General features: G+C 49.5%; 2 protein-coding genes across 3 annotated transcripts in view; one reads left to right on the top strand and one right to left on the bottom strand.

Annotated features, from left to right (window-relative positions):
- Window positions 1-3873: 3873 nt before the first annotated feature.
- PINLYP (phospholipase A2 inhibitor and LY6/PLAUR domain containing) lies at window positions 3874-10711 on the bottom strand. Its single transcript, XM_054463458.2, has 7 exons — window positions 9675-10711; window positions 9063-9372; window positions 8721-8867; window positions 7296-7412; window positions 4610-4762; window positions 4270-4410; window positions 3874-4105 (listed from the first exon to the last, which is right to left on the bottom strand). Exons 3-7 carry the CDS (start codon window positions 8860-8862, stop codon window positions 3972-3974), a joined length of 687 nt encoding a protein of 228 aa, XP_054319433.2. The 5' UTR covers window positions 8863-8867; window positions 9063-9372; window positions 9675-10711; the 3' UTR covers window positions 3874-3971.
- XRCC1 (X-ray repair cross complementing 1) overlaps window positions 10282-24550 on the top strand; it is a 31681-nt gene continuing 17412 nt past the window's right edge. The window contains exons 1-2 of one of the 2 annotated variants that reach the window (XM_054463454.2): window positions 10282-10543; window positions 10949-11041. In XM_054463454.2, coding sequence (XP_054319429.2) covers window positions 10515-10543; window positions 10949-11041 — 122 coding nt within the window. In that variant the 5' untranslated portion in view covers window positions 10282-10514. The remainder of the gene's footprint in view (window positions 10544-10948; window positions 11042-24550) is intronic. The other variant, XM_054463455.2, reaches the window with a different exon arrangement.

Below are 24550 nucleotides of genomic sequence, written 5' to 3'. Positions count from 1 at the left end.
TTGCGTGTCTGTTCTTTTGGAGTTTGAGGGAAAAGAAAGATCCTTGAGATTTTGACTGGGCTGGAAACCTAGACTCCAGCGTCTGGGGATAGGAGGGATGGTGGGGAATCTGCTGGGAAAGACTGGGCTGTGATCAAGAGAATTTATCAGTATCTGAGTTTTGCCACCCTGAAAGGAGTGCGGGCAGACTTACTGTTTAAACATTGGGAGCTTATGATGGTAAAGCGCCTTAGCTCTGGAGCCATTAATGACCCCTATTGGGTCATTAATGATACCCATTAATGACCCCAATTGGGCCAGCCTTTCTGTAACCATGCCCTTGGATTGTTGCTCTCCTTCTAGGCTTGACTATGTGGTTTGCTTCAGCCACTAGAACAATAGCAAACAGGATACAAGCAGAGGCTTGAAAAGTGCTTATGTGGCCGGGTGTGGTGGCTCACACCTATAATCCCAGCACTTTGGGAGGCCAAGGCGGGCAGATCACAAAGTCAGGAGATCGAGACCATTCTGGCTAACACAGTGAAACCCCATCTCTCTACTAAAAATACAAAAAATTAGCCGGGCGTGGTGGTGTACACCTGTAGTCCCAGTTACTTGGGAGGCTGAGGCAGGAGAATAGCTTGAACCCGGGAGGCGAAGGTTGTAGCGAGCTGAGACTGCGCCACTGCACTCCAGCCTGGGCGACAGAGCGAGACTTCGTCTCAAAAAAAAAAAAAAGTGCTTGTGCACTCAGACTTCCTCTCTTGCTCGCCTTGGGACCCCTACCACCACTGCCACATCCAAACCTGGGGCTGGCTGAGCATGGTGGCATATGGGTATAAACCCATAATCCCAGCACTTGGGGAGGCAAAGGTGGAAGAATTTCATGAGCCCAGGAGATCGAGACCAGCCTGGGCAACATGGCAAGACCCCCATCTCTACAAAAAAGCAACAACAACAAAATTAGCCAGATGTGGTGGTGTGCACCTGTGGTCCCAACTACATGGGGGAGGCTGAGCCAAGCGGATTGTTTGAGCCCAGGAAGTCAAGGCTGAAGTGAGCTATGATGGCTCCACTGCACTCCAGCCTGGGTGACAGAGCAAGACAATGTCTAAAAAAATAAAAAGAAGGAAAGAAAAAGAAAAGATCTGGGCTAACCTGCTGGGTAATAAAGAGAAAAGAGACACATGGCTCTGTCATCCTTGATCCCTGCCACCCATAGCCAACCAACCTCTGAAACAGAGCTCCCTAGCTGATAGGCAGCTGAACCCAGCTGAGACCAGCAAAAGAACTGCCCAGCTGATCCAGACCAAGTTGCAACTCTGAGAATCATTAGCTAAATAGGTGATTGTTCTAAACCACTAAATTTCGGAGTGGTTTGTTATGTAGCAAAAGCAACTAATACAGACTTGTTCTCTCTGTGTGTGATGTGGTCTCTTTCTCCTCAATAACATGACCCAGTGATTAAAATCCTAAACTCTGCCACTTTTTAGCTGTGTGACCTCCAATGTGACAGCCCTCTGAGCCTCTGATGTCTCCTGAAAACAGGGATGTGAATAATAGTGCCTATCACTTAGAGTTATGAAAATAAAATGAAAAACAGCTTCTAAGGGGTCATGGTGGTCATTTGTGCTATTAATGAAATGTGCAGTTCTCTGCCTTCTGACCTTGGGGCAGGATCTCACTTCCTGGAGCCCATGTGGCTGAGTGGGCCATGTGACTAGCTCCATCCGGTGACTTGTATTAAGTCACTTCTGGGTCACAGCATGTGATTACCCATGGTAGACTTCCTGTGACACAGAAATTGGCCACGTTCAAATTGGTGGATGCTTTATTTATTTATTTATTTATTTAAGACAGGGTCTCACTCTGTCATCCAGGCTGGAGTGCAGTGGCAAGATCTCGGCTCACTGCAGCCTCTGCCTCCCAGACTCAAGCAATCCTCCCGCCTCAGCCTCCCAGGTAGCTGGGACTACAGGCGTGCACCACCATGCCTGGGTAATTTTTTTTTTTTTTTTTTTTGTATTTTTGTAGAGACGGGGTTTCACCATGTTGCCCAGACTGGTCTCAAATTCCTGGGCTCAAGCGGTCCTCCTGCCTCGGCCTCCCAAAGTGCTGGGATGACAGGCGTGAGCCATTGTGCCCTGCCAGTGGCTGATTTATGACTACGATGAGCAAAACACCCTCTGGATAGTGCTAGGGTGAAGGAAAAGTTAACCTTTTGTGAATGGGCAGTCATTCAGCAAATATCCACTCCTCTCCCTTCCACTGGATGGGGAATATATTTCCCTGCTCCACTGATGGGTTTGACCATATGATTTACTTAATGGAATTTTAGCAGACCTAACCTTAGCAAGGGCCTTAAATGTACTTGGCTTTTGTGCTCCCGTGATGTGCCGTGAGAACATTTGCCAGGGAGCTGTTGATCCCAGGAAGTTGTGGAATCTCATGGAAGAGACCTGAATCCTCCCAAACTGCAGCCAAAGCAGCCATCCCACAAACCCTTAGAAGAATGCTTGTTGGTATAAGTCTCAGTTTTTATGTTGGGAGGCCAAGGTGGGTGGATCACTTGAACCCAGGAGTTTGAGACCAGCCTGGGTAACATGGGGAAATGCTGTCTCTACAAAAAAAAAAAACACAGGAAATAGCTGGGTGTGGTGGCGCATGCCTGTAGTCCCAGCTACCAGGGAGGCTGAGCAGGGAGAATCAATTCAGCCCATGAGGTTGAGTCTGCAGTGAACTGTGATGGTTTCACTGCACTCCAGCCTGGGAGACAGAGTAAGACTGTCTCAAAAAAAAAAAAAAGTCTCAGTTTTAGGATGATTTGTTACACAGCATTATTACAGTGTTAGTTAATACAACTTTGTTGTTTTAAACCACTGAGATCAGGGACTTGTTTTGTTACTGTAACATCATCTAGTCTGTCCCAATTGATGTCAATGTTTAGCACCTGTCAACTAATGGCCACTCAGTAAATGGCAGCTATTATGATGATTACTGTTTACTCAGGCATACATTGTCTTTAGAATCCACATGGTCTTAAAGGTGCTAGGCATTGCACTAAGCACTTTTTAAGTTGTCTTTCATTTGACTCTTACAACAACCTTATGAAGTTATAACTATTAATATCTACATTTTGCAGACATGAACACTGAGGCGAAAAGAGGAAGCAGTTAATTGAGAGGGATGATCATGGAGTCTGAAGTATACCAGACTTGGGTTCAAATCAAGGTTCTGACCCTCCCTAGTTGTTTAGCCCAAGGCAAATGACACCCACAATCTATGCCTCAGTTTGTTCATCTGTAGAGTGGGGATAATAATATCAACCTCACAGAGTAGTTATGATCATGAAATGAGGTATAGCATGGAAAACACAGCACAGGGACCTGGCAAAGAGTAATCCCTTCATAAAAGGCGGGGCCACCAGGCATGGTGGCTCACACCTGTCATCCCAGCACTTTGGGAGGCCAAGGATCACTTGAGCCCAGGAGTTCAAGACCAGCCTGGGCAACGTAGTGAAATCCTGTTGCTACAAAAAATAAAAAATTAGCCAGTGGTGGTGGTGCACGCTTGTAGTCCCAGCTACTAGGGAAGCCGAGGTGGGAAAATCACCGAGCACGGTGGTGCATGCCTGTAGTCCCAGCTACTAGGGAGGCTGAGGTGGGAGAATCACCTGAGCCCGGGAGGTCGAGGCTGCAGTGAGCCTTGAATGCACCACTGCACTCCAGCCTGGGTGACAGAGTGAGACCCTGTCTGAAAAAAAGAAAGAAAGAAAGAAAGAAGGCAGGGCCTTCCCTCTCTTCCTCAAAAGGAGAGGATTTGAAATGAGGATTGAGACCCCCTATTTCCTGCATTCTATCTCCTCAAGATACATCACACCACAAGGACTCAGGCTTGCTCCATTAACTTCTTTATAGGCACATGGGGAGTTACAGGCTGAGGACAAATGGGGACTTCACACTACATATATCTTCCTCTGTTCAGATAGCTTTTCAGGGGGAGTGAGTGCACTCTATATGTTGGAGGAAGAGGACATGGGTGCCTGTGGGCACTTCAGCACCAGGCTTGGTGAAGCACATACTCTCTGTAGCACAGCCCCGCATAGCAAATCTGGGTTTGAAGATACCTGAAAGGGAGATTTCAGACTGGAATCAGGGACCTCAGCCCCTTCTTCCTCATAATCCCAGAACACATCCTCACCCACTTCTCTGGAACCCTCTCCTCCCATGGAACCTAGAAGTTTGGGCCTCTAGTTCTGTTTCCTTTTCCAGAGATCCAGGCACCACTCACCAGCCTGCACGTGTCCAGATAAGGAGACGCAGTGGTTTTCCTTTCCAGTACAGTGGGTCATGGGCCCCATGCATTTGTCCCTGAAGCTTGCAGTGCAGGCGGGGCACATCAGGCCATTCTCAGTAAGATTGGTCAAGGGAACTGAGGATGAGGATGAAGTGTAAGGTGAATAGGGATGTTTAAGCCGTTCCCCCAACCTCCCAACAACCCCTGGGAAACACCAGGGTTGCTAATAGACACTGCATTTTACAGGTAAGAAAACAGGCTTAGAGCCAGCAAGTGGCTACAGCAAGGGTCAGTGGAGAGCCAGAGTACACACCACATACCACGGGCTTCTTACCAGACAAAAAGGCACTGTTGCAGCCGTCGCTCTGGCAGCAGAAGGAGCTGGTTACCATGTGGTCCTTGGGGCCCATGGTGGTGGATATGACGCCAGAGTAGCAGTCCTGGGACCTGATGCAGCCCTTGTAGGTGTGCACCAACTCCTTGCCCTCTGTGGGATGGGGACAGGCAGGGACGGTGCTGGCTGAGCACTCCCTGGCCTCAACCCCTGCCTTAAGGTCTTGCCTAACCCTAGGCCTCCCCAACCCCAGAGCTTCCTGGGGTGGTCTCTTTCTTTTTTTTCTTTCTTTCTTTTCTTATTATTTTTTAGACGGAGTTGCCCAGGCTGGAGTGCAATGGCGCGATCTCGGCTCACTGCAACCTCCACCTCCCGAGTAGCTGGGATCACAGGCGACCGCCACCATGCCCGGCTATTTTTTTTGTATTTTTAGTAGAGACTGGGTTTCACCATGTTGGCCAGGCTGGTCTCCAACTCCTGACCTCAGGTGATCCGCCCGCCTCGGCCTCCCGAAGTGCTGGGATTACAGGCGGGAGCCACTGCGCCCGCCCGGCCAGGGCGGTCTCTTTCAAGCCCCCTAGAGCCATGCCGCCTAATCTGTCTGGTGCATGGCCTGGAGTGCTTTCTTAGGTAGCCCTCCCTCCGGCTGCCATAGCCCCTGGTCGGCCTTTGGTGATCTCTTCCAGCTCCCCACTGCCAACCTCAGCCTGCTGGATGTGGTCCCTTCCACCCCCCACCCCCCCCCCACCCACGGCCACCCCTCTCTCCCTGTCCTGCTCGGATTACTCTATTTCAGGCCGCCTATGGCCACCCCCATGCCTTCGTGAAATGGTCTCTTCCAGCCTTCACAACTCCCCGCCAACCCCCGCCCACCCCGTAGTCTCTTCCAATGAACCCCGGTCCCAGCAACAGGTATCCTCCTCTCTCAGATCCTGCCATGGTCACTCCTCAGACCTCCCAGCGAGGGTCTCTTGCTGCCCCTCTTGGCTATTTTTAGGTCTTGTTTAAGGTGGGTTCTTCCAATCTCCCCGGCCTTCCCCCTCGCCACCATGTGGTGGTCTCTTCCTACCCAATTCACAGGTTCCCCCTTCACCCCATCGAGGGGTCCCCCAGCTCCCTCTCCTCCCTTCCCCAGGGTGCGTTTCCTCTTCTATGTCGGGATGGGGGTTCTCTTCAAGCCTTTCAGGTCCTTTCCTAACCCACCAACGCTGGCTGGGTGATCTTCTATCTCACTTTCCTTTCACAGCCCCTCCTGACCAGTGTTTTCTCCCTGCACCCAAAGTCGCCTTCATTCCCTCACCAGGACTCATCATCTCTCCTCCTATGACTGAAAGTCTCTTTCAGCTTTGTATAAACATCCCTGTCCCCCATTGGTCTCTTCCATTGCTCCCTTTCTCCTCCATCCTTTTTCAGGTCTGGGGTGGTCTCTTTCATTTAACTCATGCCCATCTTCTCTCTTCCATTTTATTTTCTGAGACAGGTTTCCCTCTGTTGCCCAGGCTGGAGTGCAGCGGTGTGCACTTAGCTCACTGCAGCCTCGATCTCCCAAGCTCAAGTGATCCTCCTGCCTCAGCCTCCCAAGTGGCTGGGACTACAGGCATGTGCCACCATGCGCAACTATTTTTTTTTTTTTCTGTAGAGATGGATCTCTTTTTGTTGTCCAGGCTGGTCTCAAACTCCTGGGCTCAAACGATCCTCCCACCTCAACCTCCCAAAGTGCTAGGATTACAGGCGTGAACCACCGTGCCCAGCCTCCCTTTCATTTTACTCATCCACATCTCCCCCTCCCTGTCTCTGCTTCTCCTCTTTAAGATGATTTGCTCAGCCAGGCATGGTGGCTCATGCCTGTAATCCCAGCACTTTGGGAGGCCGAGGCGGGAGGATCACTTGAGGTCAAGAGTTCGAGACCAGCCTGGCCAACATGGCGAAACCCTGTCTCTACTAAAAAATACAAAAATTAGCCAGGCATGGTGGCATGCACCTGTAATTCCAGCTACTCTGGAGGCTGAGGCAGGAGAATCGCTTGAACCCGGGAAGTGGAGGTTGCAGTGAGCAGAGATCGAGCCATTGCACTCCATCCTGGGTGACAGAGTGAGACTCCGTCTTAAAAAAGAAAAAAAATGATTTGCTCCATACTTCAAGGTTATCGTCCCTCTCCTGTTTGGGGTGGTCCCTTTTCTGTCTCTCCCACTACTCTAACACTCCTCCCTCTGTCAGGAATCTCTCCTCCCTCTGTCAGGAATGACCTCTTCCCTGATTACACTTACACTTTCCCACCCCAGCCCAGCCTCTTCCTTCTCTATCCACTCCCCATCATTTCCACCTCCTGCCGGTTAGATTCTTCCTGTCTCACTATTTCTCTGCCCCCACCCCCACCCCCGGCCAGTGTCTTTCCTTACCCCTCTTCTGCCTAACAAAATCTATTAACTCTCACCCCTCCTGCATTTTCCTTCTCTTTAGGACAGTCTCATTTTCAGAATCCCGTGACAATAATGATTTCTATCACATCATTCATTTCTCTTCCCTCCATCTCATGATGGTCTTTCCCTCTTTCCTGCTCTCCACTGATTTCTTCCCACACTACCCCATCTTGAAAACCGTGATGATCCCCCCTCAGCATGGTAGTCTCGTCCACCCTGAAGGTACACCCTACCTCCCCACCAGGTCCCAGGCCACATCCTCTTACTTGAAGTAGCCTTCCCCACCAGGAGCACACATGCATCCTTGTCACTGCTGCAGGTCTTCATTTGGCCATGGCACCTGCTCCCCGCCGCTGTACATATTTCGCAGTGTAGTGGGCACCCTGCAGTGTAGACAGAGGGCGAGGCTGTAGTCATGGGTGGTGTGGTCTTCGGACCACGACTTTGACTTAGGACTTTTGTGTCCTGAGAGAGGAGGGATCAGCAGCTCCCTGGTTTTTCATGGGCGGGATGTTGACCGCTGCCCAAGGAACTGTCCAGAGTCGGACGAAGAAGCAGTGGTGATGCCAGCAAAGCTGCTTCCAGGGGCGGGAAGCCACTCCACCATGAAGCCTGTTTGCCTAATTACATGGCTGGGGATTTTGGATGCCAGGGTCCTCTGAGAAAGCTCAGGGGCAGGGAGGGGTCGTGATGGAGGTTTCCATGGACTTTTGTGAAACTTCAGGTCCAGCTGGTTCTTGAATGTGGGCTTCTCCTCCTTGAAGGTACCATGTAGGTCTTGTAGACAGCGGGAGCTCAGGCAGGGGGCCTGAGGCTGGGGTCTGCATCCCAGGTCAAGCAGGGAGAGTGAGGACCAGGATGGCAGAGGACTTGAACTTCTTGGTCCTGAGAGAGGGGACAACTAGGAGCCCAGATACCTGGGTCCTGGGGAAAGTGAGGCTTGCCTGGACTCCTGTGTGCAGGGGAGGAGGGGGCTGGGGCTTGAACTTCTTAGTCTAAGGAGAAAGGAAATCTCTCTCCCTCTTTTAAAAAAAATATCATATTATATTAATTTATTTTTTTGAGATGGAGTTTTGCTCTGTCACCCAGGCTGGGGTGTGCAGTGGTGCGATCTTGGCTTACTGCAACCTTTGCCTCCTGGGTCCAAGCAGTCCTCTCACCTCAGCCTCCCAAGTAGCTAGGATTACAGGCACCCATCACCAAGCTCAGCTAACTTTTTTTGTATTTTTAGTAAAAATGGGGTTTCACCATGTTGGCCAGGCTGGTCTCGAACTCCTGACCTCAAGTGATCCACCCGCCTCGGCCTCCCAAAGTGCTGGGATTACAGGCATGAGCCACTGCACCTGGCCTTCTCCCTCTTTTTTTAAAATAATTATATTTTTAAAGATTTCCCTTTCCAGCCATGCTCTCATCTGATTTCCTAGAATTGAGATGTGTTTGGGATCCTTCCTGGAGGATGGAGGATTCAGAGCCCACCAAGCCCCTCTCTCAGGGATCCAATCACAGGACCTTTTCTTCTCTGGGACCCCCAGGCTTTCTCTTCCTTTACCCTTGGCCTCTTCCATGAATCTGAATTTCCAGAATGCCTCCCCGTTCACCTTGAGGACTTGCTGAAGGCTCTCTCTCTCTCTCTCTCTGGGACCTCTCTCTTCCTGAGGTCCCAGAGACAGTTCAGGTCCCTTGTCACTTACCAAAACCCAGGAGGGTGCAGAGCAGCACAAAGGCCAGCAGAAAGGTCCTTGGTCTCCTGGAGGGCCTCATGGTGTGTGTATCAGCAGTACTTGGTCCCCAGCTTTTATAGGAAGCTGAGGAGGGGCGGGTCTGGACCCACATTCACCCTACGGGGAGAAATAGCTGAGGTCAGAACCCAGGGCAGTCCTCTGTGGCCTCCGGGTTGGGAAGGCGGAACCAGAATCCAAAAGTGACCTGGGCATCTTGTGCCCAGCCCCCCACCTCCATGGAGACCCCAGGAGTCTGGGCTTCCATCCCCCTCTTCCATTAGAACCCAGAAAGTCGCTACCCTGTTTTCTCACCTTCCCACGGCCCATTGTTGTTTGTTTGTTTGCTTGAAGACCAAGACGGAGTTGGGCCTCTTGATTCCCAGTGGCTGCAAGAACTGGGATTCCCTCTCCTTCTCTCTCTTCCCCTCTCCTCCCAAGGAAGCACCCAGTGTGGGTAGGGCCCCACCTTGGAGCACCCAGCATGTCCAGGCTGGTCCTGCGGGTGCGGGGTGCCTTGTCTCCCTTCCCCTCTCTTCATGTGCTTGGCTCACATTCCTTGTGTGTTTGGGCTGTCTCCAGCTGCGACCCCACCCAGGGCTGCACCCTTGGGTCTCCAAGGGACCTAATGAACAGAGGGATGTCTGTCAGCAGTCATAGGCGGCGTAGTAAAAGACAGATGCCCACAGTCCACATATTGGGAAACTGAGGCTTTTGTGGAAGAACTCCAGGATAGGGGTGTGTGTGTGGGGGGGTGGGGGTTGGGCACATGCTTTGTGTTATATTTAGGACGCTGAACCCTTCTCTTTTGGCCTTAGGCATAAGGCTGAGAGAGATCTGCTAATTTTTTTCGGGCGTGCGCGCGCGTGTATATGTATATGTGCGTGTGTGTGTGTGGCAGGGGGACAGAGAGAAGAGTGCAGCCACCTGAGCCATTTGAGGAGATCCTGTTGCGTAGAATCCAGGTTCCCTACGAAACTACGAAAATTCACTCAGATTTGCTGTCCTAGCCCAGCGCGGTCGCTCATGCCTGTAGTTCCAGCATTTTGAGAGGCCGAGGCAGGTGGATCGCTTGAGCTCAGGAGTTCGAGACCAGTCTGGGCAACATGGCAAGACCCGCCGCCCCCTCACCCCATGTCTCCACAAAAAATACAAAAATTAGCCGAATGTGGTGGCGCGTGCGTGTAATCCCAGCTACTTAGGAGGCTGAAGTGGGAGGATCCCTTGGCCCCAGGAGACAGAGGTTGCAGAAAGCCGAGATCCTGCCACTGCACTCCATCCTGGGTGAGAGAGCAAGACCCTGTCTCAACAAAAAATTAAAAAAAAAAAAATAATAATAATACAGCAAAAAGATTTGCTTTCTCGGCTTCAGTGTGGGCGGTGACTCCATCGTCCAATGAGAATGGCGAATTTCTTCTAGACACCAATCCCGGAGGTCGCTTCTGTTGCTAGGCTCCCAGAAAGCAGGGTTCGGACGCCATTGGGAGGCGAGGCTAGAGCGGGGTTGTGTGGGCGGAGGGAGGCGGGGCTGGAGGAAACGCTCGTTGCTAAGGAACGAGAGGCGCGACTGGGCTTGCGCAGTGTCGACGCCGGCGCCGGCGCGCCGGGGTTTGAAAGGCCCGAGCCTCGCGCGCTTGCGCACTTTAGCCCGCGCAGGGCGCACCCCACCCCCTCCCACCCTCCCTGCCCCTCGGACCCCATACCCTACCTCATCCTTCTGGCCAGGCGAAGCCCACGACGTTGACATGCCGGAGATCCGCCTCCGCCATGTCGTGTCCTGCAGCAGCCAGGACTCGGTGAGGGACCTGCATGGGGGAGGTTGGAAGACGTGAGGGAATTAATGAGGATAGCTCTTAAAATAAATTTTGGGGTTCTCTTGGAAGTCTAAGGAGAGTCATGGGGGAATTTCCAGGAGGCTAAAAGTGAATTGTGGAGAGATGTTGAATTAGGGACGTTCCGGCGTCTAGGGAACTTCCGGAGAGAAAAGGAGGAATAGGGAAGCTTTCTTGGAGAGCCCATAGGTGAACTTCCACGGGAAAGTGTTGTAGGGGAAACCCCAGGCAGAGTGTGGCGGGATTAACGGGAGAGCTTAAATCTGGGGGATCGTAGAGGCCTTGGGAGGACTCAAAGGAATATCTGAGGGCTGGAGGCCTAGCTGTCATCTCTGTACCCTAATTCTCTTCTCCCACTGTTGTTTCCAGACCCACTGTGCAGAAAATCTTCTCAAGGCAGACACTTACCGAAAATGGCGGGCAGCCAAGGCAGGCGAGAAGACCATCTCTGTGGTCCTACAGGTGATCCTGCCACCTCACCTCCTCCTCACTAGGAGTCTGGAGTCCGGGGTTCCAGATTCTGCTCCTGAGCCAACTGGCAATGGGTTGAGTCACTTTCTTTGCTGGGCCTCAGCTTCCTTACTTGGAAAATGGGCAGCATAATCCCTGTGCCCCTCAGCAGAGAGGAAAGGAGACCCCAGGATTAAGTCCAGGATGACCACAGGAATCAATGTGTGGTCCTGGGCAGGTGGCATCTACTTTCTAGGTTCCAGTTTCCTCAGCTGGAACAAAATGAATCATTGCCACGTACCCTGCCTCCTGCAGCCAGTGGGCTCAGGGCTGGAAGGTGTCCGGGAAGGTCATCTAAGCCAATCAACTCCACTTTAAAGAAGGGGAAACTGGCCGGATGCTGTGGCTCATGCCTGTAAACCCAGCACTTTCAGAGGCTGAGATGGGAGGATTGCTTGAGCTCAGGAGTTCCAGACCAGCCTCGGCAACATATCAAGACTCTGTCTCTATTTTTATTAAAATAAATTTTTTTTTTTTTAAAGAATAATAGGCCAGGTATGGTGGTTCACACCTGTAATCCCATCACTTTGGGAGGCTGAAGCAGGAGGATCGCATGAGCCCAGGAGTTTGAGACCAGCCTGGGCAATAGAGTGAGATGTCATCTCTACCAAAAGTTTATAAATTAGCTGAGCATGGTGGTGTGCACCTGCAATACCAGCTACTGGGAAGTCTGAGGTGAGAGAATTGCTTGAGCCCAGGAGATGGAGGCTGCAGTGAACTGAGATTGTGACACTGCACTCCAGCCTGGGCACCAGAGTGAGACCCCCAAAATATAAAAAATAAAAGAATAATAATGAGAGCTAACATTATTCACCGTTACCTGCCAGTCACTGCTCTACACACCTTACGCACATGGATTAGCTCATTGAATCCTCATAAAAAACCCCAAGAGGCAGGCTCTGTTATCCCCACTTTTACAGATGAGGAAACTGAGGCCCAAAGAAGTTATACAATTTGCCTGACAGTCAATCTTTTATTTATCTATTGAGACAGAGTCTCACTCTGTTCCCAGGCTGTAGTGCAGTGGCATGATCTTGGCTTGGCTCACTGCAGCCTCTACCTCCTGGGCTCAAGTGATCCTCCCACCTCAGCCTCCTGAGTAGCTGGGACTGCAGGTGTGCACCACCGTGCCTAGCTAGTTTCTTTTGTATTTTTTTAGAGATGGGGTTTCCACCATGTTGCCAGCCTGGTCTCAAACTCCTGGGCTCAAACAGTCCTCCTGCTTCAGCCTCCCAAAGTGCTGGGATGACAGGCATGAACCATTGTTCCTGGCCTGGGGGCTGCTTTATGACTATAAGGAGCAGAACACTCTGTGGATAGTGCTAGGGTGAAGGAAAAATTAACCTTTTGTGAATGGGCAGTCATTCAGCAAATATCCACTCCTCTCCCTCCTACTGGAGGGGGAGTATATTTCCCTGCTCCATTGATGGGTTTGACCATATGATTTACTTAATGGAATTTCAGCACATCTAACTTCAGCAAGGGCCTTAAATGCACTTGGCTTTTGTGCTCCCATGATATGCCGTGAGACATTTGCCAGGTTACTGCTAATCCCAGAAAACTGTGGAATCTCATGGAAGAGACCTGAATCCTCCCAAACTGCAGCCAAAGCAGCCATCCCACAAACTCTTATAAGAATGCTTGTTGGCATAAGTCTCAGTTTTCATGTTGGGAGGTCGAGGTGGGTGGATTGCTTGAACCCAGGAGTTTAAGACCAGCCTGGGTAACATGGGGAAACCCTATGTTACAAAAAATACAAAAAATAGCTGGGCGTGGTGGTGCATGCCTGTAGTCCCAGCTACCAGGGAGGCTGAGCAGGGAGGATTGATTGAGCCCATAAGGTTGAAGCTGCAGTGAACTGTGATGGTTTCATTGCACTCCAGCCTGGGAGACAGAGTGGGACTGTGTCTCAAAAAAAAAAAGTCTCAGTTTTAGGATTATTTGTTACACAGCATTATTAAAGTGTAAGTTAATACAACTTGGTTGTTTTAAACCACTGAGATTAGGGACTCCTTTGTTACTGTAACATCATCTAGTCTATCCCAATTGATGTCAGTGTTTAGTGCCTGTCAACTAATGGCCTCCACTTCCCAGGTTCAAGTGATTCTCATGCCTCAGCCTTCTGAGTAGTTGGAATTTACATGCCTGGCTAATTTTCATATTTATAGTAGAGGCCGAGTTTCACCATGTTGGCTAGGCTGGTCTTGAACTCCTGACCGCAGGAGTTCAAGGCAAATGAGCACCAAATGCTAATTTAAGTGATCCACCCACCTTGGCCTCCCAGAATGTTGGGATTACAGGCATGAGCCACCACACCTGACCTCAGTCTTTTAAACTGTGATAGATACAGGTTGCTGATAGTTTTAGTCTTGAGATCTAGATTCAAGCCCCCAGCTCTTCCTCTTACTCGGTGACCTCAAACAAATTGTTTCATTTCTCTAACCTGTTTTCTCATGTGTCCATTGGGAATAATGACATCCAAGCCTGGAGTTGTGAAAATTCGGTGACATAATGTCTGCACAAGTGCTCTGTCAACATGTAGGTGTTTGTGTAGAGGGAGGGATTCGTGTTTTTATTACTTAGTGGGTGATGATTCCACTGGGCTCTGTTATGATCAAGTGACTCCAGGGAAATCACATTTCATTCTGTTACCCCAGTTGCTGTGGAAACAGAGTGACTGGAGGCAGAAGAGACAGAACCTGTCTCTGGCCTGGGAGAGACTGAGGGAGTATTGTAGCTGTCACCAACATGGTAGACCCCAGAGGGAGCAGCTTGGGGAGGTGATGTGTTTCAATTGGCACGTCCAGGTTCGATGTGACTTTGGGACATTCAAGGGATGGCATCCAGGAGGCAGTTGGGGATCACATGTGGAGCTGGAGATAGAATGTGTGGAAGCTGTCAGTGCAGGGAAAGAACCTATAGACTCAGGAGTAGATGATGGATTTATTTGTTCATTCACTCATTTATTTAGTCAAGTATTTATTAGGTGCCTTCTGTAGGCCACAGCAGTACACAGCAGAAGACAAAAAGTATTCACTCTCAGTGGGGTGCAGTAGCTCACGCCTATAATCCCAGCACTTTGGGAGGCCAAGGTGAAGGGTCATTGAGCCCGGCAGTTCGAGACCAGCTTGGGCAACACAGGGAAACCTCATCTCTACTAAAAATACAAAAATCTGCCAAGCGTGATGGCCCATGCCTGTGGTCCTAGCTACTCCAGAGGCTGAGGCGGGAGGATCACTTGAGCCTGGAAGATCAAGGCTGTAGTGAACTATGATTGCACCATTGAGCTCCAGTCTGGGCAACAGAATGAGATGCTGTCTCTTAAAAACAAAAGAAATTCAGTGTTGTGGAGCTTTCATGTTAGTAGGGAAAGACTGACAAATGAGTCAGTAAAACGTATGTTGGATGATGAGTGCTATGGAGGAACTTAATGAAGGGGAATGAGAGTGCCCCAGCTGGAGCTGGAGCAGTGGCAAGGATTTTTATTTAAATAGTAGGGTCTGGGAAGGCCTCCCTGAAAAGGGGACATTTGAGCAACATGAGCTATGTATGTATCTAGGGAAAAGACTCTGAAGCTGGCTTGTGACAGCAAGGAGGCCAGTGTGGCTGGGGTGGAGTCAGCCAGGGGGAAAGAGGTAGGAGATGAGGTAACAGGGTGGGACTGGGAACTCCTAAAAAACCACTTAAGGCCTGGAAAGCCATTGAAAGGACTTGAGCTTTTACTCCGGGTGAGATAGGAGCCACCGGAGGGCTCCGAGCAGAGGAGGGACAGGATCTGCCTTAGGCCTTCACAGGATCCTGCTGGCTCCATGTTGACAATCAACTGCAGGGGCCACACACAGGAGTAGGAGACCAGCATTGCAGCAGTTGTTTTGTTAACTTATTCCACATCAGAGATCCTTTGGAATGACTGGTTGCATCTGGCAATGACTAATTTGTGGGCTTCCTCTGGATTCATCAAATGCTAATTTTGATTCTTTTGACATAACTGATAAGGCAGACATTTCTGGCCACCAAGGCAGCAGGCTTAGCTCTGGGTTGTTTTGTTATGTTTTGAGATAGGGTCTCACTCTCTTGCCCAGGTTGGAGTGCAGTTGCAAAGTCATGGCTCACTGTAGCCTCAACCTCCTGGGCTCAGGCAATCCTCCCACCTCAGCCTCCCAAATAGCTGGGACTACAGACGCGTGCCACGAGGCCCAGCTAATTTTAAAAATTTTTCTTAGGATGGGGTCTCACTATGTTGCCCAGGCTGGTCTCGGACTCCTGGGCTCAAGCAGTCCTCCTGCCTTGGCCTCCCAAAGTGCTGGCATTACAGGCATGAGCCACTGCACCTGGCCACATCTGTGGGTTCTTCTACTTCCCTGCATTTTCTCCTCTAATCATTGTTACGCAACATCTGGATCTTACCACATGGGGCTTAGCCATCTGCTTATGACAGCCCCACACACCTGATTGTTTGCAGTAGCCACAGCAGGCTCTGTTGTCTGTTCATCACCTGCTCCTAGAGGGAAATGCCAACCTCTTTGCTAACTACTGCTGGGCTGGAGGGGTGGCTTGGACAAGACCCAGATATAACTCCGGTGTGTCACTGGAGGTGTGTCATTTTTAGAAGAAATGTTCATCAGCAATAGGGCCTATGGTCATTTTTGATTGTCATTGGTTTTCTAATCACTCAGTTTGCCACTGTGGTGTTTTAAATTTGTTTTTACTGTTTTTTGATGTGTAACATACATAGAGTGAAGTGAAGGTGTAAGTAAGTGTACAGCTCAGTGACTCTTCGCAAACTGCAGCCCTGTGTACTCCACACCCAGATGCAGCACAGAACATGCCTAGCCCCCAGCAGTTCCCTCAGGTTCTTCCTGTCAGTACCCGTGCAAGGGTAACCACTGTCCTGATTGTTAACAGCATGGATTCATTTTGCCTGATTTTGAATTGCATATAAAATGGAATCGTGTGGTATAAACTTTTCTTGTCTGGCTTCCCTTGTTATGTTTGTTCATTTCATCTGTGTCGTTGAGTGTAGCTGTAGATGGTTTATTGTGATTTTTTTTTTTTTCTGAGATGGAGTTTTGCTCTTGTTGGCCTGGCTGGAGTGCAGTGGCACAATCTCAGCTCACTGCAACCTCCGCCTCCCAGGTTCAAGTGGTTCTCTTGCCTCAGCCTCCCAAGTAGCTGGGATTACAGGCATGCACCACCACGCCTGGCTAATTTTTTGTATTTAGTAGAGACAGGTTTTCACCATGTTGGTCAGGCTGGTCTCGAACTCCTGACCTCTGGTGATCCACCTGCCTCGGCCTCCCAAAGTGCTGGGATTACAGGCGTGAGCCACCATGCCCGACTCCTATTGTCTTTTTTGAGACAGGGTCTCACTCTGTCGCTCAGGCTGGAGTGCAGTGGCACCATCTCAGCTCACTACAGGCTTGACCTCCCGGGCTCAAGCAATCCTCCCACCTCAGCCTCCTCAGTAGTTGGGACTACAGGCATGTGCCACTTCCCCAGTCTAATTTTTGTATTTTTTTGCAGAGATGGGGTCTCACTGTGTTGTCTAGGCTGGTCTTGAACTCCTGGACTCAAGCATTCCTCCTGCCTCAGCTTCTTAAATCCTTGGGATTACAGACATGAGCCACTGCGCCTGGCCTATTGTCATTTCTGTATAGTATTCTGTTGTATTGAGATAACTATTATGGTTTTATTTATTTATATTTGATTTTTTTTTTTTTAAATGGAGTCTCACTATGTTGCCAAGGCTGGTCTTGAACTGTTGATCTCAAGTGATCCCCAGCTTGGCCTCCTGAGTAGCTAGGACTATAGGTGCACACCACCACACCCAACTAATTTTTTTTTTTTTTTAAGCTTTTTGGAGGCAGCTTCCTGAGTAGCTGGGATTACAGGGATTACAGACAGAGCCACAAAGACCTGGCCATTGTGGTTTTATTATATTTGCTTTCTGAATGGGTATTATATGCATAGAGTGCAAAATTCAAAAGGTACAAAAGGGTATACACTAAAAAGAAAATTTCCCCTCACCCTTTCCATCCCTCCCTGCTTCCTCCCCAACTCCTGCTCCCTCATTCTTCTCTCCTGATGCAACCACCATTAGCAGTTTTTTTGGGTGGTCTTCCTGGGTCATTCTGTACACATACAAGCATATATACCTACCCGCTCCATCCCTTTTAAAAAAACTCATAGTATATACACTGTTCCCTTGTGTGTTTTTTTTCAAGTAACAGTGTATTTTGGAGATGCACACTGCATGAAGTTCTACCTTATTTATTTATTTATTTACTTACTTACTTTGAGACAGAATCTCGCTCTGTCACCCAGGCTGGAGTGCAGTAGTGCGATCCTGGCTCACTGAAACCTCCGCCTCCCAGCTTCAAGTGATTCTCCTGCCTCAACCTCCCTAGTAGCTGGGATTATGGGCACATGCCACCAGGCTTGGCTAATTTTTGTATGTTTGGTAGAGATGGGGTTTCCCCATGTTAGCCAGGCTGGTCTTGAATTCCTGACCTCAAGTGATCCTCCTGCCTTGGCCTCCCAAAGTGTTGGGATTACAGGCGTCAGCCATGCCGTGCACGGCCTACCTTATTCTTTTAAATGATGCATACAATTGCATTTCATGGCCGGGCGCGGTGGCTCACGCCTGTAATCCCAGCACTTTGGGAGGCTGAGGCAGGTGGATCACGAGGTCAGGTGTTCAAGACCAGCCTGGCCAAGATGGTGGAACCCTGTTTCTACTAAAAATATAAAAATTAGCCAGGTGCAGTGGCGGGCGCCTGTAATCCCAGCTACCTGGGAGGCTGAGGCAGGAGAATTGTTTGAACCCGGGAGGCAGAGGTTGCAGAAAGCCGAGATCGTGCCACTGTACTCTAGCCTGGGTGACAGAGCAAGACTCTGTCTCAAAAAAAAAAAAGAAAAGAAAAGAAAAGAAAAGATTGCATTTCATGGATGTGGAACAGATTTTTAGCAATATATCTCTCAGGAACTTTGCCTTCCTGTGCCATATTTGTTTCAGGAACAGCTCATATCATGAACTGTGTCTCCCTGAGAAAGCTGCATGCACACGAACCCAGGCCACAGGTGATAGTCATCTTGTGCCCTCATCCTCACAGCTGATACATACTGAGCACTCATCTCTTATTTTGAGAAAAATTCACATAAAATTTACTGTTTTAACCATTTAAAGTGCACATTTCAGCTGAATGCGGTAGCTCACACCTGTAATCCCAGCACTTTGAGAGGCCAAGGCGGATGGATTGCTTGAGGTCAGGGATTCGAGACTAGGCTGGCCAACATGGTGAAACCCCGTCTCTACTGAAAATACAAAAATTAGCCGGGTGTGGTGGTGCGTGCCTGTAGTCCCAGCTATCCCAGCTATTCGGGAGGCTGAGGCAAGAGAATCACTTGAACCGGAAGGCAGAGGTTGCAGTGAGCTGAGATTGCACCACTGCACTCCAGCCTGGGCGACAGAGTGAGACTCCGTCTCAGCAAAAAACAAAAATAAATAAATAAATAAATAAAGTGCACATTTCAGGGTTTTTTTTTTTTAAGCATATTGACAGTGTTCTTCAACCATCTCCATTCTCTAATTCAGAATATTTTCATCACTCCAAAAAGAAACCACATAACCATTAAGCAGTCACTTCTTATTCTCTCCCCAATGTTGCACTTGGCAACCACTGATCTACTTTCTGCTTCTCTGGATTTGCTTATTCTGGACTTATAAATGTATATGTGGTCTTTTACACTTAACCTTGTTACACTTTGCATAATGTTTCTGAGGTTCATCCATGTTGTAGCATATATCACAACTTCAGTTTTTTAAATAACTGAATGATATTCCATAAATATACTGTACAATGTTTATCTATTCATCAACTGATGGACATTTATTGGGTTGTTGCCATGTATATATAAACCTTTTTTTTTTTTTTTTTTTTTTTGAGATTGAGTCTTGCTCTGTTGCCCAGGCTGGAGTGCAGTGGTGCAATCTCGGCTCACTGCAACCTCTGCTTCCCAGGTTCAAGTGATTCTCGTGCCTCAGCCTCCCGAGTAGCTGGGATTACAGGCGCATGCTACCATGCCCAGCTAATTTTTCTGTTTTTAATAGAGACGGGGTTTCGCCGTGTTGCCCAGGTTGGTCTTGAACTCCTGGGCTCAAGAAATCCACCTGCCTTGGCCTCCCAAAGTGTTGGAATTACAGGCGTGAGCCACCACCCCCAGCCTCCATGTATAAACATTTTTATCAGATTTTTAAAAAGTATTTACTTACCTTTTTTTTTTTTTTTTTTTTTTTTTTGAGACAGAGTCTTGCTCTGTCACCCAGCCTGGAATGCAGTGGCGTGATCTTGGCTCACTGCAACCTCCGCCTCCCGGGTTCAAGCAATTCTCTGTCTCAGCCTCCCAAGTAGCTGGGATTACAGGCACCCGCCACCATTCCTGGCTAATTTTTGTATTTTTAATAGAGATGGGGTTTTACCCTCTTGGCCAGGCTGGTCTTGAACTCTCCTGACCTTGTGATCTGCCAGCCTCTGCCTCCTGAAGTGCTAGGATTACAGGCCTGAGCCACTGTGCCCAGCCACTTTTTTTTTTTTTTTTTTTTTTTTTTAGATGGAGTCTCTCTCTGTCACCCAGGCTGGAGTGCAGTGGCATGATCTCGGCTCGCTGCAACTTCTGCCTCCCAGGTTCAAGTGATTCTCTGGCCTCAGCCTCCCGAGTAGCTGGGATTACAAGTGTACGCCACCACGCCTGGCTAATTTTTATATTTTTAGTAGAGACAGGGTTTCATCATATTGGTCATGCTGGTCTCGAACTCCTGGCCTCAAGTGATCTGCCTGCCTTGGCCTCCCAAAGTGCTGAGATTACAGGTGTGAGCCACCACCGTGCCCAGCCTGTTGTTTTCTCTCGAGACAGAGTCTCACTCTATCACCCAGGCTGGTGTGTAGTGGCTCATCTCAACTCACCGCAACCTCCACCTCCCAGGTTCAAGTAATTCTTGTGCCTTAGCCTCCTGAGTAGCTGGGACTATTGAGGTGCATGTCACCACACCCAGCTAACTTTTTGTATTTTTGGTAGAGACAGGGTTTTGCTGTGTTGGCCAGGCTGGTCTCGAACTCCTGGCCTCAAGTGATTCTCCCGCCTCCACCTCCCACGGTGCTGGGATTACAGGCGTGAGCCAGTGCTCCTAGCCAGGACTTTTTTTATATATGAAGAAGAAATGTCAGGGAGTGCCTGTGCATGTTTAAAGTAGAAATAGTTATATATGCAGTAGGAATCATTCATTTAAAATACAAGCATCTCCATCCTACCACATTTAGTAGCCGTGCTGAATATTGTGGGAGAGGTAAAGATGTTGAGTTTGACTTGGATGGAAAGAAAGTTGACAACAGTGGTGGTATTGGACAGTGCTTTGCAGTCATGCAGTTGCGTCTGAAGTACTCTGCTAGTTATTAGCTTGTGTGCCATGTAAGCTATTGATTTAACCTGTCTGACCCTCAGTTTCCCCATCTGTGAAACTGGAGTTGTAACAGACCCTTCTATTTAAAGTGGTTTTGAGGCTTCAGTGATGCCCGGCCCACGCTTAGCCAAGTGTGGTGGACGGAACAGTGGTGCTCAAAAGATGTTCATGTCCTCATCCCCAGAACCTGGAAATATTTTAATGGCCAAAGGAGCTTTGTGGGTTTGATTAAATTAAGGATCTTGAGATGGGGAGAGTGCCCTGGATTATCCGGTGGGCCTCATGTAACCCCCAGAGGCCTTATAAGGGAAAGAGGGAGGCAAGAGAGCTGGAACCAGAGCTGTGAAGATGCAAGCAGAGCCTGGAGTGATGCCAGCGCTTTCAGCAGCTTTGAAGACGAGGAAGGGACTGTGAGCCAAGGAAGGCAGGTGGCCTCGAGAAGCTGAAGATGCAAGGAGATACATTCTCCTCTAGTGCTCCTGGAAGGAAGGAATGCAGCCCTGCTGCATCTAGATTTTAGCCCTGTAAGGCCCAGTTTCAGACTTTTGACCTCCAGATCTGTAAGATATTAAATTTGTGTGTGTGTGTGTGTGTGTGTTTTTTTTTTTTGAGACAGAGTTTTGCTCTTGTTGCCCAGGCTAGAGTGCAGTGGTGTGATCTCGGCTCACTGCAACCTCCGCCCCACAGGTTTAAGCAATTCTGTCTCAGCCTCCCGAGTAGCTGGGATTACAGGCATGCGCCACCATGCCTGGCTAATTTTGTATTTTTAGTAGAGATGGAGTTTCTGCATTTTGGTCAGGCTGGTCTCGAACTCCCGACATCAGGTGATCCGCCCGCCTCAGTCTCCCAAAGTTCTGGGATTACAGGTGTGAACCACTGCGCCCGGCCAGATTTGTGTTGTTTTTAGCCACAAAGTTTGTGGTAATTTGTACAACAGTAAAAGGAAACTCATACACCAAGCACCCGGCACATGGTGAGAATCTGAAAATGTTAGCCATGGTGACCCTCTTGTGACAGATGGGACACCCAGGCAAGCAGCAGAGAAGGGGCTCAACAGGGCCACTTGGTAAGGGAGGACAGAGCCAGAGTTACTGCTTAGTAACTCGAGTAGTAACTTCTGCAAACGGTTGCTGGGCGCCTGGTCTGTGTCTGTCTGTCCATCCATTGGGAATGCAGTAGAGGCCTGCTGTGTTAATGATATTCGCAGCTGACATTTATATAGTGTTTGCTCTGTGCCAGGCAGTATTCCAGGCACTTGATATGTTATTTCTCATTCTTGGTATGGATTTGAATGTTCTCAACAACTTTATGAGATAGACGTTGTTATTGTCCCCATTTCATAGGTTCGAAAACTGAGGCACAAGGGGTGAAATGAAACCATTTGCTCCAGGATCACACAGCAGGAAATCAGCAGAGCTGGGAAGGACCAGACACTGTTCTTGGCCTTGGGGACACAGTAGGGAACAACTCAGACACTGTCCTTGCTCTTGTGGAGCTTAGAAGTCTGGCGGGAGAGACAGATGCTAGACAAATACAAACAAAAAAGATGTAACTGGGTAACACCAGGCGGTAATCATGAAGAAAAGTAAAGTCGGGTGGGGAGATAGAGAGTAGCACCAGGTAGGGGGCGAGGTAGGCTACTTATGGTCTGAGGTGACATCTGAGTGGGCACCTGAAGCACAGAAGGCAAACTTTTACCCAGCTATGGATATTTTTGAGGGAAAAGTGGTCCAGGCAGGGGGATTGGCAGGTGCAGAGGCCCTGAGGTGGGAAGGAGCCAGACTGTTCTTGGCACAGAAGGGAGGCCGTTGTGGCTGGTGGAAAGTCACCAAATCTGGCCTGGGGAGCAGTCAGACTGGGACTTCTTTTTTGTTTGTTTGTTTTTTTGTTTTTTTGTTTTTTTGAGACAGAGTCTCACTCCATCGCTCAAGCTGGAGTGCAGTGGCCCAATCTCTGCTCACTGCAACCTCTGCCTCCCAGGTTCAGGTGATTCTCCTGCCTCAGCCTCCCCAGTATCTGGGATTACAGGTGCTCACCACCATGCCCGGCTAATTTTAATTTTCATATTTTTAGTAGAGACAGAGTTTCACCATGTTGGCCAGGCTAGTCTAAAACTCCTGACCTCAAGCGATTCACCTGTCTCAGCCTCCCAAAGTGCTGGTATTACGGGTGTGAGCCACCACACCCGGCCCAGACTGGGACATCTCATGAGCCCAGGCAGCACTGTACACTGCCCAGGGCCCAAGGCTGGGAGTGGTGGTGGAGGCAGGGGAGTGAGCAGGAGGTCTGCCGGCCTCAGCCTTAGGCAGGCCCTTCCTCCAGCACCATCTTCCTCCTCTAGCACGTCAGTGGTGTGATGGAGGAGCACGCGTGGACTGTCGCCAGCCTGCCTGGGTTCCGGTCCGGCTTTGCCACCCACCAGCTGTGAAGTTACATAACCACTTCCTGCCTCCGTTTGCTCATGTGTAAGATGGAGATAATTATAGCAACTGCCTGGCAGAGCCATTGCAGGAGAGTAGATACATGTATTATTAGCAGGAGTCTGGCACACCAGGAGCGCTCAGTGCACTCGGATGTTGGCTGCAGTTGTGGTTATAGTTGTTAATTCTGTGTCATCTCAACTTCCTTCAGAGGGAGGGTAAGTTTTTTTTTTTGAAGACAAGGTCTCATCACTCTGTTGCCCAGAGTACAGTGATGCGAACATGACTCACTGCAGCCTTGACCTCCCCAGGCTCAAGCGATCCTCCTTCCTCAGCCTCCTGAGTAGCTGGGACCACAGGTATGTGCCACCATGCCTGGCTAATTTTTGTAATTTTTGTAGAGACAAGGTCTGGCTATGTTGCCCAGGCTGGTCTTGAACTCCCAGCCTCAAGTGATCCTCCCACCTCAGTCTTCCAAAGTGCTGGTTATAAAGACGTGAGCCACTGTGCCTGGCCAAGGAGGGAGGGTTGTTACGACCATCTTCCCTTTTTGCATGTGAGGAAACTGCCTCACAGAGACGTTGACTACATCACCCAAGGTTGTGCAGGTTGGAAATGGCATTGCTGTATTTGAGCCCAGGCCTACCTCACCCCAAGTTCAGGCTCCCTCCTCCCATACAGTGATGTTCCTGTTGATAGCAGTGTGCAGGTGATGTCTAGATGATCTGACAGGGAGGCAATAGAGCAGATTGGAGCATCTGTCATCACCAGGGGTGGGAGAGGGCAGTGTAGGGTGGTGGACTAGGTACCTTGTTGTTTTTTTTTTTTTTTTTGAGACAGAGTCTCGCTCTGTCACCCAGGCTGGAGTGCAGTGGCATGATCTCTGCTTACTGCAACCTCTGCCTCCTAGGTTCAAGAGATTCTTGTGCCTCAGCCTCTTGAAGAGCTGGAACTACAGGCATGTGTCACCATGCCCGGCTATATTTTATATTTTTAGTAGAGAAGGGGTTTTGCCATGTTGGCCAGGCTGGCCTCAAGTGATCCACTGCCTTGGCCTCGCAGAGTGCTGGATTTACAGGCTTGAGCCACTGCACCTGGCCTAGGTGCCTTTGAGAGTTGTAATAATGCGTCATTCTAGGATCCTAATAAAAGAGCCCCACACTGGAAGGCAGGACACTTGCCTCAACCTAACTGCCTCCCGTGCCCGCACGGCCCTCACGGCTTTCTGCATCTTCATCTGTCAGACAGGAATGGCAGATCCTTTGAGATGAGCCCTCCTACAGGTAGCTCTTTTCTTCTTTCAACAAATAGTTGTCTAGCACTGACTAATAATACCTCCTGACTGACAGCAGTTAATTGCCTACTCTTCGCCATGCCCTTTGGCCGTTATTTATGTGCATGATCCTAGATATGGTGGTCATTCCCATTTTACAGATGAGAAAACTGAGGCTCCAAAAGGTTAACTGGCATGGTCATACAGCTAGTGTGCAGCACAGCTGGGATTCAAACCCAGGAACCAGTGGTGAGCAAGATCGGACAAAGCCCCTGCCCTCAGGGAGGTTTCCTGGAGTCCTCTGCGATTGT

The sequence above is a fragment of the Pongo pygmaeus genome, chromosome 20 (genome assembly GCF_028885625.2).
Source record: "Pongo pygmaeus isolate AG05252 chromosome 20, NHGRI_mPonPyg2-v2.0_pri, whole genome shotgun sequence".
Taxonomy (NCBI): Eukaryota; Metazoa; Chordata; class Mammalia; order Primates; family Hominidae; genus Pongo; species Pongo pygmaeus.
This window is presented reverse-complemented; position numbering and strand designations above follow the sequence as displayed.

What these genes read in the sequence shown, in the direction of transcription:
- PINLYP (XM_054463458.2), bottom strand. Translation starts at nt 8,862, where the DNA reads ATGTGGGTCCAGACCCGCCCCTCCTCAGCTTCCTATAAAAGCTGGGGA. An exon ending in CTGCACCCTCCTGGGTTTTG is followed by an intron (nt 7,413 to 8,720) that starts GTAAGTGACAAG and finishes TCTACACTGCAG; the next exon opens with GGTGCCCACTACACTGCGAA. An exon ending in GGTGGGGAAGGCTACTTCAA is followed by an intron (nt 4,763 to 7,295) that starts GTAAGAGGATGT and finishes CCCATCCCACAG; the next exon opens with AGGGCAAGGAGTTGGTGCAC.